The sequence below is a fragment of the Haematobia irritans genome, chromosome 1 (assembly GCF_050003625.1).
Source record: "Haematobia irritans isolate KBUSLIRL chromosome 1, ASM5000362v1, whole genome shotgun sequence".
In the NCBI taxonomy this organism is placed as follows: Eukaryota; Metazoa; Arthropoda; class Insecta; order Diptera; family Muscidae; genus Haematobia; species Haematobia irritans.
Window position 1 is genome coordinate 157,739,155 of NC_134397.1, and position 12,887 is coordinate 157,752,041.

At 34.2% G+C, this 12,887-nt stretch overlaps 1 protein-coding gene across 1 annotated transcript; it reads left to right on the forward strand.

The window, feature by feature from the left end:
- Window positions 1-10,727: 10,727 nt before the first annotated feature.
- On the forward strand, window positions 10,728-12,887 carry LOC142222076 (bifunctional purine biosynthesis protein ATIC). The gene is made up of 4 exons (XM_075292021.1): window positions 10,728-10,799; window positions 10,872-11,944; window positions 12,007-12,567; window positions 12,628-12,887. Exons 1-4 carry the CDS (start codon window positions 10,781-10,783, stop codon window positions 12,745-12,747), a joined length of 1,773 nt encoding a protein of 590 aa, XP_075148136.1. The 5' UTR covers window positions 10,728-10,780; the 3' UTR covers window positions 12,748-12,887.

Genomic DNA, 12,887 nt, shown 5'->3' on the forward strand with positions numbered 1-12,887 from the left:
CATCACTGGCGCAAAATTTATTTTTATCGCCGTCACCACTCATATCTGACGGCCTTGTTTGCCGCCCAAACATTAACCATTCATAGACTTCACAATACTACACTTCACAATAAAACTACACTCATGAGCACATCAAGCTGAAAACTCTCTTTTTTGTTGTTGTAAAAGTTTACTATGTTCGCTTTTTGCGTTCACATTTCCGCGGTTACTTTATTAATATAGTGCGATTAACACATTAATATTCTGAATAATAAAAATGGTAGTACATAAAGCAAATTTGGTTTCATACAATTTTATTAACGAAAACGTAACAATAGAACATAAGGATAAATTAAAAAGCAATTTAAAATTGCTACTTAACTAAAATATGAACACCAAATTAAATTAAAAACGTATTTTGTATTGCTTTCGTACTCAACAGAAGATTTTAAGGGGTTTCCTTTAATACTTTTTCGTTTAAAGGTAAGTACTATGTTCGCTTTTCGCGTTGAAATTTTCGCGGTTACTTTATTAAAACAGTTCAATATAAATCAGATAAATTAACTCAATTTATGCACAGTTTCTTGTTCCTCTAGATTTCGGCAAGACTTTACAGGAATAAGTTTGTTTTCATTTATAATTTTGATTATTTAAGGAAAAGTAATCGCGAAAATAAAGTGGTTTTCAACTCGAAAAAGGAACATAGTACACACCTTAAAGGTGGGTATTAAGTTCGAGTTTCGAGTTTTTCACGATTACTTTTCTTTAATAATCCATTTTAAGGAATACAAACTTTGTGAAAATTTGCTTTGGGCCATTCCCCATCAAGTTATAATAAAATTTGCTACAAATTTGTATAATATTATGCCTTTTTCTTACTGATTTAGTTTTCACTTTAGCGATTTTAGCGGCTAAACTCGAACTTAATACTCACCTTAAGTAACCTCCCAATAAACACAGGATGAGCGTTTTTCAAATGCAACAACTTTTCAGTTTGAGGGTAAATATAATTTTCAACATAAATTCAACTTGACTTGAAATAGCTCATTTTCAATACATCTTCAAATTCCCAATAAACACAGGATGAGCGTTTTTCAAATGCAACAACTTTTCAGTTTGAGGGTAAATATAATTTTCAACATAAATTCAACTTGACTTGAAATAGCTCATTTTCAATACATCTTCAAATTGTTTGCGAATTACTTCCAATTTGCCAAAATGTTGACGAAATCTTTGAAAAGGTGTTGAAGATAATATGAGAAAACTTTGACAAAACACTACCATAAAATGCAACGAAAAAACCATGTGGATTTCAATACTTATTTTTGCAACGAAGTTCGTGGTCAATTGCAAGAAATTAAAAAAATGGAAAATTTTAGACAAATAAACAAATAGTTTATAAAAATAGGTAAGTGAAAATAAACAAGTATATACGGCCGTAAGTTCGGCCAGGCCGAATCTTATGTACCCTCCACCATGGATTGCGTAGGAACTTCTACTAAAGGCTGTCATCCACAATCGAATTACTTGGGTTGCGATAACACTTGCCGATGGCAAGGTATCGTAAAACTTTTTAACACTGTCTTCTAAATTGTAAGTTAGCCCATACGGGGTATATATTAAACAAAAAAGGCCGATTAAATACGTATATAATATATTTTGACAAAATTTTCTATGGAAATGAAAACTTGACAAATTTTCTATAGAAATAAAAACTTGACAAAATGTTCCATAGAAATAAAATGTTGACAAAATTTTCTATGGAAGTAAAATGTTGACAAAATTTTGTATAGAAATAAAATGTTGACAAAATTTTCTACAGAAATAAATTTTTTACAAAATTTTCTATAAAAATAAAATTTTGTTGTTTTTTTATTTCAGCTTAAAACCATACATTGACTAAACTACAAGAGTAGCTTAACCAACAGAGGAAAAGAATGTTTGTCAAATTTATTTGGGCAAAGCCCTATAGACTGCAAGATGGTTGGATGGACGCACGTTTCGGAATTACCACATTCCTCATCAGCATCCTCTACTTGCAGCAAAACTATCAACCAATTATCAGAATAAATTCAGGCAGTTTATTAAACCCAACAAAAACCACACTTGAACCCTCCGAAAAAAGGTTTTACATTGATAGCCGGCTTATGCCGAAATAAACTCGAAACAAACATATCTCTTTTCCTATGCCACTGTCAAATCATCGATTTGAATTCACATGGCTGGGTTTATTTTGAGCGTGCCTCCTCTTCTTTTTCCATTTGTTTTGTTTTGTTATTGTTGGTTTTGTTCTTTAAGCATTGTTGTTGTTTTTTTATTTCAGCTTAAAACCATACATTGACTAAACTACAAGAGTAGCTTAACCAACAGAGGAAAAGAATGTTTGTCAAATTTATTTTGACAAAACTTTCTATGGAAATAAAATTTTGACAAACATTTCTATAGAAATAAACGTTTGACAAAACTTTCTATAGAAATGAAATTTTGACACAACTTTCTATAGTAATAAAATTTGACAAAATTTTCTATGGAAATAAAGTTTTGGTAGATTATTTTTGGCGATATGGACCAATGTTTGTGTAATAAGTCACCGGCTATATATAACTACAGACCGATATTGACCAATTTTTACATGGCTGTTAGAGGCCATATATTGACAAAATGTACCAAATTTCAACCGCATCGGATGACTTTTGCTATATATAATTATGGACCGATATGGACCAATTTTTGCATGGTTGTTAGATACCATATACTAACACCATGTACCAAATTTCAACTGGATCGGATGAATTTCGCTCCTCCAAGAGGCTCCTGAGGTCAAATCTGGGGATCGGTTTATATGGGAGCTATATATAATTATGAACCGATATGGACCAATTTTTGCATGGTTGTTAGAGACTATATACTAACACCACGTACTAAATTTCAATGAATTTTGCTCCTCCAAGAGGCTCCGGAGGTCAAATCTGGGGATCGGTTTATATGGGAGCTATATATAATTATGGACCGATATGGACCAATTTTTGCATGGTTGTTAGAGGCCGTATAATAACATCAGGTACCACATTTCAACCGGATCGTATGAATTTTTCCCCTCCAAGAGGCTCCGGAGGTCAAATCTGGGGATCGGTTTATATGGGAGCTATATATAATTATGAACCGATATGGACCAATTTTTGCATGGTTGTTAGAGACTATATACTAACACCACGTACTAAATTTCAATTGGATCGGATGAATTTTGCTCGTCCAAGAGGCTCCGGAGTTCAAATCTGGGGATCGGTTTATATGGGAGCTATATATAATTATGAACCGATATGGACCAATTTTTGCATGGTTGTTAGAGGCCGTATACTAAGACCACGTACTAAATTTCAATCGGATCGGATGAATTTTGCTCCTCCAAGAGGCTCCGGAGGTCAAATCTGGGGATCGGTTTATATGGGAGCTATATATAATTATGGACCGATATGGACCAATTTTTGCATGGTTGTTAGAGGCCGTATACTAACATCAGGTACCAAATTTCAACCGGATCGGATGAATTTTGCTGCTCCGGGAGGCTCCCCAAGCCAAATTTGGGGATCGGTTTATATGGGGGCTATACGTAAACGTGGTCCGATATGGCCGATTTTCAATACCATCCGACCTACATCAATAACAACTACTTGTGCCAAGTTTCAAGTCGATAGCTTGTTTCGTTCGGAAGTTAGCGTGATTTCCACAGACGGACGGACAGCCGGACAGACGGACAGACGGACGGACGGACGGACATGCTTAGATCGACTCAGAATTTCACCACGACCCAGAATATATATACTTTATGGGGTCTTAGAGCAATATTTCGATGTGTTACAAACGGAATGACAAAGTTAATATACCCCCATCCTATGGTGGAGGGTATAAAAATGAAATAAAACTTTAAGGAAGTCACGAAATGTATATCTCTTTGCAGAAAACTGAAATTATGGATTCTACGTTCTCGAAAACATTAAAAAGCTGGCCGATGAAAAAATTGTGGATAATTAACTGGAACTGCTTCAAATAGTTTATAATAATTGGTACGTCAATATGAAAAATTAAATCAACACTTTAGAGAAGTCACTAAATTTAAATCTCTTTGCAGAAAACTAAAATCTTTGGATGCTACATTCTTGCAAACATTAAGAAGCTGACCAATGAAAAATGAGTGGCTTATCGACAAGAAAAAGTTTCCAGACAAGAAAAAGTTTCCAGAAACATTACAAGTGCAACCTATTAAAATTGTTAAAAACATCAAATTGTTGAAATCAACAACTTCTGGATGAACATGTGCATCACATCGTCAGTTTAATTCATATGCTATTATCAGTTTAAAATGGATATTTTGTGAATTCCTTCTGCTGGAAATCAATTCTAACACGCGGTCCAGTACGTTCCTGATTTCAAATTGCCCGCATGTTAATAAATGTTAATGCTGTTTTATGACACCAAAAGAAGGAAATCGAATTATCAATGCAAAAGTGTTTACTAATAATGTTTAAGATATTTAAAGTTTTGTTGTTTGTTTTTTTTTTTTTTTTGTTTTGTTCTTATTTGTTGATATGTTTAATAAGATTATTTTTATCAATTGGTAATGTAGTGTATTATGTAGTGTAGGGTATTATTATATATTTTATTTTGATGAAAATTAATAAATTATACAAAATTCATAGAATTTTGGCTTTCACTTTCAATTTGAAGTGAGGATATCATTCATACAAATTTAGGTTGAAAAGTATTTGCAACGATGTTAATTTTGAATTTGACTCGCATCGAAAATTGTTTGACAAATTATGCATTTCAATTTGAGGATAACACTTGAGATATTATTGCTAATGTGTTGAATTTCACTGTTGAGGGTAATGTCTGTTTTTTGTTGAGAACGCGATTTTCTCAACAATTTCTCAACTTGAATATTACCCTAATCCTTTGAAAAAATGTTTGAAAAATTGTTGAAATTTAGCATTTTTCAAACGTTTGTGTTTATTGGGTTTCCTCCGGTGTTATGAACGGTGGTCGGCCTCCGACAACAGAATTAACCTTGTAGCTTCTCACCGCTTCTGCTACAGTATCCTCAAGAATAATGTAAACTTTAAACCTACTATTACCATACAAATTCCTTCGAAAAACTGTCAGTAAATTATTATGAATATACACATAAAACTCCATAAAACACTTATGTATGTATATTTACATTAGTCGATTTTTTATGTATTGCAAGGAACTTTTCACATAACTTTGAAATGTTTCCAGGGAATGTATCTGAAAGGAAATCTCTAAAAACGTTTGCGTAGAATATCTGGGAGTTTTTTCGATTCGATAGTGAAGCAACTATGAAATGATCGCACGAAAAAAGGCAGGCATATTATTTTGCAACCCAAATAAGATAATACCCCATTCACGGTGATAAATGCTGATATTCATTTTGCGCAGATACGGACTTAGTACTAAGAAATATGAATTGAGGCACCAAAGCAAAAGTACATTGATATAAAAATCGTCATTTTGTTTAGTTAGTTCTCTCAAGAGAACAGTAAACAATTCTTCGTCTACCGCCAGTAGTTATTGTTGTGTTTACACACTATACTGTGGTTTATTTGTTGGTCAATTCAGACGACCTTCATAAATTAATCGTAATAGATTAAAGCTTCTACAAATCGAATAATAATTTTCGAAGAAATTGTTATCGACTGTAATGGTAATCGTGTTATCATTCATTAATTCAAAACAATAGTCGCAGGAGGCGGTAAGTAAAACGAAAAATTGCATTTGTGCATTCCAATAGTCAATCTTGAAAGTGTCGTCAATCGGATAAAGCTGATCTAAATTTAGTTTATTTGTAAATATTTTCTACAAACTTACAATTTATTTTGGTTGCCGTACACGTCTTTTAACCACTTTGGCTTATTACATTGTTTTAATTTAAGTTATTCAAGATTTAATTAAATAATAAAAACGTGTTGTAGGCAATTTTTTTTTTAATACAGCATCGCCCATACATTTATTCACATCCTTCGTTGAACATTCTAATTTTCTTAGCATACACGTGGGAAGGTTAGTGTAACCGGTAAAATAATGTTTCTGTATGCACACAAACCAAATAAACATTAGAGGTGTGCGTGTGAGTGAAATTTTACTCACGTTCACGCACATTCACGAAATGGAAACTCATACCCACCCACGCTCCCACGAACAATTCATGACAATTCTCGTGATTCACGAAATCGGAACAAGAAATTCTCGAGACACGAAATTTCTCGTGACTCACGACAGTACTCCTGATTCACGATAATGTTCGCGATACGACAATTCGCATGATTCCCAAAAATTCTAGTGGTTCACTACGAATGTAATTTGAACCGGTGAACATCGTGAGTGTGTATTTTTTCGTGTACGTGATTATTTACGTGAGCTTGATTTCACGCACGTTTACGAACAAAATTTGATTTTCCCTCACGCTCATACACGAAACGTTTTTGTTTAGTGACGTTAGCGCAATTTACTTTAAATTTTGCAATTTAGTAAAATTTCACGAAATTTCGTGTCACGCGCACGCCTCTAATGTATATTACATGTGGATGAATTCAAAACACAGTTTAGTAATAAACTTATAGTAAAAAATTACCAGTTTATAAGAAGTTACGCATGCTTTTTGTCAAAGGCAGTTGGCAGTTGTGTTGATGTAGTCTTTTATCTCTTAATTTTCATAATTTTTATTTTGCCTGCATTGCCTTTGTGTGGGGTCATTATTTTGAAGGAATGTTTAAAGCAGAGCTTCCCAACCCAATTTGCTTCTGGTTTAAAGAGACCCATAGAAACCAATACTGATCTCCATACCATAATATGTTACCATAACGAGTATACCATATTGGTATATATATGGTACCATAATACCATACCATAACCAATACTGATCTCTTTCTCATAATGGACTATTTTAATTTTTTAATATTTATACCCTTCACCACTACTGTGGTACAGGGTATAATAAGTTTGTGCATTTGTATGTAACGCCAAGAAGGAATATTCATAGACCCATCTTTTAGTATACCGATCGATTTAGAATTAAATTCGGAGTCGATTTAGCGATGCCTGTCTGTCTGTCTGTTGATGTATTTTTGTGTGCAAAGTCCGATCGTCCTCAAATTTGGCATAGGCTCCTTTTTCGGCTCAAAGACGATCCTATTGATTTTGGAAAAAATCGGTTCAGATTTAGATATAGCTGTATAGAATTTATCAACCGATCCTCTTCCAATTTCGTATAATCGAATATTTTGTAAGTAAATTTCGCAGAATATCGGTCAAATCGGTTCAGATTCAGATATAGCTCTCATATATAGCTTTCGTCCGATTTACACTCCTATGGCCCCAGAGGTCAAGGGTTTACTCCGACTTACATCAAATTTTGCACAGGGAGTAGAATTAATCTTATAACTATTCGTACCGAATTTGGTTGAAATCGGTTCAGATTTATATATAGCTGCCATATATAGCTTTCGCCCGATTTACACTTCTATGGCCCCAGAGGCCAAAGTTTTACCCCGAGTTACGTAAAAGTTTGCACAAGGAGTAGAACTAATATTATAAATAGGCATACCGAATTTGGTTGAAATCGGTTCAGATTTAGATATAGCTCCCATATATATCTCTCGTCCGATTTACAGTCATATGACCGTAGATCAAAATTTCCCTCCGATTTACTTAAAATTGTGCACAGGGAATGGAAATATCATTTTTACTATGCATGCCAAATTTAGTTGAAATTGGTTCAGATTTAGGTATAGCTGCCATATATATATTTTTCGTCCGATACGCACTTATATAGCCTTAGATGTCAAAGTTTCACTCCGATTTACTTGAAGTTTTGCACAGAGAGTAGGACTAACATTCTTGCTACACATGCCAAATTTGGTCAAAGTCATTCCAGATTTAGACATAACTCCCATATATATCTTTCGACCCATTAAGACTCATATGACCACGGAGGCCAAAGTTTCATTTCGAAAATTTTGAAGTTTTGCACTGAGAGTTCAATTAAAATTTTAGCAATGTCAAAATCGGGTCAGAATTGACAAAAATGTTCTTCCGAATTTAGCAAATATGACCAAAATACTCTCGTATTTCTTGTAAAATCGTCACTGTTAAATCGAAAACTCGCAAAAATGATTCAAATTTTCCTATACTCTAATTCGTATATATCGACCTATAAATCATAAATGAAGATTTGCGAAATTTTTGCAATTTAAATATTTCCAATATTTTTTACTTACATTGTGGTCCGTCCCGGTCATTAACCAATTTAAATTTTGATTTTGATTGATTTTTGAAAAAGTTAAAAAAATTTGTCCAAATCAGTTCATATTTAAATATTTGTATATGGGAAGTTAAACCTTCATATATCTCCTAAGGTGTTAAGATGATATCAAAGGTGTTAAGATGATAATATAATCGGCCCCGTCCGACTATAGACTTTCCTCACTTCCCAGCAAAAAAAAATTGGAAGTTCTTCCAAAGGCACAACTTTAAAAGTACTTCCAGAAGATGCACTCCCAATGATGTTCTTTATTTTAACTACCCAGGAAGTTCTTTTAATTCAATTTTTTATAACTTGATTATAATGGGTAATTTTAACTTTTTTTGTTTCAAATAGGTTAAAACCAGAGTAAAAATTCATAAAATGGTACAAATTACTTAAATGTTGACGAAAAAAATACTAAATCCAATCTGAAAAAATTGTGAAATTTTGAAAATATTTGAGATCAAAGACAAGCGTTAGAATTCATTAAAAATTATAAAAAAATATAATAATTATTTATTTGACAAAATATCACATAATTTTTTAATTTACATCCAAAACATTGAATTCGGATCACACCTAAAGAAGTGATACAAATTCAGTGCAACGGCTGTTGAAATGGAGGACTTCCGTCCAATGACAAGCCCATGTTAAATTCATCGCTTCTGCGTCAATTTTGCACCACTTCCGGATCCAAAAAGAACATTTTCATTACTTTTTTGGCGACGCTTTTTTTTGCTGGGAATATATTTATTTATATGGAATGATAAATAAGAAGTAATTTTCAGCTTAGGCGATGGTGTTTATCTATGTTTTTCATACACTCTGAAATATATATACATATGTATTATTTAAAAATATTTGCTTAAATAAATTTCATTTAATAAATTTCAATTTTTTTGAAAACAGAAACTATTGTAACGTCAGCAGTAGCTGCAATAAATTAGAAACCCAATCCGATTCTCTTATGCGTACTAAAAAATGTTTTCTCAATTGCTCATATTTTGCGGTTCAAATCCCAAGGACCTACTAAAGCACCTTATCTACTAATTCTTACTATAGTGATTAAAACCTTCGGTATACCGGTAGAACCGATGTTTTTAAGATCTGATCGACCGGCATTCGGTCAGTAAAATTTAGGTAAATACAAGTGGGAATTTTACTACACTGCAATAAAACAGTTGGTGCAACGTAAATGTGCATTAAAAAATTGATGTAAATTATTAAATTATTTTGTCCTTAATTTTTAAATGGCAATAACATTAGATTTTCCTTAAATTTTCCATTTCGTGTAAAATATACCACCGGTTGTGGAAGTATCCCTCTTTTGTTTGAAACCGTGAAAACCCGACTTTGGAAAAACCGGATTTTTTAATCATTCCAATTCTCGCTCAAGTTTTTGGGAATATGAAATCAATTTATTTTGAATTTTCATGTACCATTTTGGGTCTCAACATATTTTGGACACAGTTTTCTCAATTTTTAAATTTACTCCAAATTACTTATCACTCCACCACTACAATGCGAAAGCGATTGCAAAATATAGACGACTTATTCACTTGATGTCCCCTTTATGAATAAAAAACTTAAAAAAAAATGAAAAAAGTAGAGTCCTTTACTTTGTTGAATAAAATATTATTAAGAGTGGAAACCGCTTAAACTATATTTTGGACAGAATGCGGGGGAAATTAATGTAATTCTAGGGCAACACCATTTCACTGAAATGAAATCGCGTTTAGATATTTTTGGGATGCATCTGTCGGTTAACTGGGCTTCTATTAAAGTGGAAAATTATTAAACTCGGCTACATAAAGTGTTATTTTAGACCAATAACGATTGTTTTTTTGACTAGCATTACTCAGATGGGATAAAACGCCGCCGATCCTCGATATTCCCCACTTTTACGCCTAGTACATCTCAAAACCTAACCTCGTAGGGAATTGTAGATTTTTTTATTCTGTGATCGGGGCCCAGCCTTTTCAATCTACTTATGTCATTGTCATTCGAAATACTAAATTTCTTTAATTTCTCAATTCAGTTTATTGGCATTTTTGAATTTGAAAATACAAAAACAATTCTGCCAATATCAAAGATGCATGCTATCTCGGCATTTATTTTCTACAGGGCATCGTCATTATAATTCTCGAGTGATGTTGCAGTGATGTGTGTAGAACCTAGAAACATTGAATTTTATTCAGTGCATAGTAAAATGCACTGATAATTCCCTGTTGGGGACATAAAGGTTAAGATTGTAAACAAATTGCAAATACAATTACCAACGCAATTGATTTGATAGACACGATTACAAGCGAAAAGTAAATCCTTATCACACGACTGAGGTCAATGAAGTGGCTGAGATTAATCTAACGATGTTCGCGAATATACTTTTTTACCAAGCTGGTCAAATGATTTTTTAACATTCTTCAAATTTCAGTTGAGTCAAGCACACAGTAAAGGAACAGATTTGAATAATTTTGAACAATGTCCACAAAACGAATTGGTAAGCATCGCAATTTACTTGAACGTATCGAGAAAGGATTCCCTATATTTTATTTTGTATCCACTTTCACAGCCCTTCTCAGTGTTTCGGATAAAACCGGTCTGATTGATTTGGGTAAAAATTTATCCAAATTAGGTTTCCAGCTTGTTGCCAGTGGAGGTACTGCCACTGCTTTACGTAATGCTGGTCTTGCTGTACAAGATGTTTCAGACATAACTGGAGCCCCCGAAATGTTGGGAGGTCGCGTCAAAACTTTACATCCTGCTGTGCATGGTGGAATCTTGGCACGCCTCACAGCATCCGATAAGGCTGATATGCAAAAGCAAAACTTTGACTACATCAATGTGGTGGTATGCAATCTGTATCCTTTTGTCAATACTGTGTCCAAGCCCGATGTAACTGTTGCCGATGCTGTAGAGAATATCGATATCGGTGGTGTGACACTACTTAGAGCTGCGGCCAAGAATCACGACCGTGTAACTGTAATTTGCGAAGCTGCCGATTATGGTAAAGTCTTGCAAGAAATTCAAAAGAATGGTGATACCACCCTAGAAACCCGCAAGTTGTTGGCCTTGAAAGCTTTCACACATACAGCAACATATGATGATGCCATTTCCGATTATTTCCGTAAGCAATATTCTACTGGTGTGGCTCAATTGAATTTGAGATATGGCATGAATCCTCACCAGAAACCAGCCCAAATATTCACTCAATTGGAAAAATTGCCTTTGCGTGTAGTGAATGCTTCCCCTGGTTTTATCAACCTTTGTGATGCTTTGAACGGATGGCAATTGGTTAGGGAGTTGAAAAAAGCTTTGGGCTTACCGGCCGCTACAAGTTTTAAACACGTCTCTCCCGCCGGTGCTGCTGTGGGTATTCCTTTGAGCAAGGATCAGGCCAAATTGTGTATGGTTGATGATTTGTACGATCAATTGACACCAATGGCCACAGCTTATGCAAGGGCAAGAGGTGCAGACCGCATGTCATCATTTGGTGATTTCGTAGCTTTGTCCGATGTCTGTGATGTTGTAACAGCCAAGATTATTTCACGTGAAGTGTCTGATGGTATCATAGCACCTGGTTATGAACCTGCCGCATTGGAAATACTGAAAAAGAAGAAGAATGGATCATATTGCGTTTTGCAGGTAAATATTTACCGTATATTAAAAGGGTTGTATCGTAAATAATTCATCCTTCCCACATACAGATGGATCCCAATTATGAACCTTCAGATTTGGAACGTAAAACTATTTTCGGTTTGACTTTGGAACAAAAGCGTAATGATGCCAACATTGATGCCTCTCTATTTACCAATGTTGTTACTAAAGTCAAACAATTGCCTCAAACTGCTGTGCGTGATTTGATTGTTGCCACAATTGCTCTAAAATTCACTCAATCCAATTCCGTGTGCTATGCTCGTGATGGCCAGGTTATTGGTATTGGAGCCGGTCAACAGTCACGTATTCACTGCACTCGTTTAGCTGGTGAAAAGGCCGACAATTGGTGGCTGAGACAACACCCCCGCGTGGCTGGCATGAAATTTAAGGCTGGAGTTAAACGTGCTGAAATCTCAAATGCAATTGACAATTATGTCAACGGAACTGTGGGCAAGGATATGCCTTTGTCACAATTTGAGGCCATGTTCGAGGAAGTTCCCAAACAATTGACCCAAGAGGAAAAAGTTAATTGGTTGAAGCAATTGAATGGTGTTGCCTTAGGTTCTGATGCTTTCTTCCCCTTCCGTGATAATATTGATCGTGCTCGTTTGGTATGTTATTCATTGTTATTTTAAAGTGGTGATGTATCTTATTGGATTTTCATTTTACAGAGTGGTGTGTCTTTCATTGGTAGCCCCGCTGGTTCCACGAATGATGCTGGTGTCATTGCTGCTTGCGATGAACATGGTATTATTATGGCTCACACTAATTTGCGTTTGTTCCATCATTAAGTTTTTTTCACTCATTTTTAAAAGCAATTTTTAGTAGTAAGATTAAATATGGGAATTGTTTTCACAAAAAAATATACACAAGTATATCCTATATTTTGTTATATAATAAAATAAAAAATCATAAAAAACATGTTAACAAA

What these genes read in the sequence shown, in the direction of transcription:
- LOC142222076 (XM_075292021.1), top strand. An exon ending in GATCATATTGCGTTTTGCAG is followed by an intron (nt 11,945 to 12,006) that starts GTAAATATTTAC and finishes TCCCACATACAG; the next exon opens with ATGGATCCCAATTATGAACC. An exon ending in ATATTGATCGTGCTCGTTTG is followed by an intron (nt 12,568 to 12,627) that starts GTATGTTATTCA and finishes TTCATTTTACAG; the next exon opens with AGTGGTGTGTCTTTCATTGG.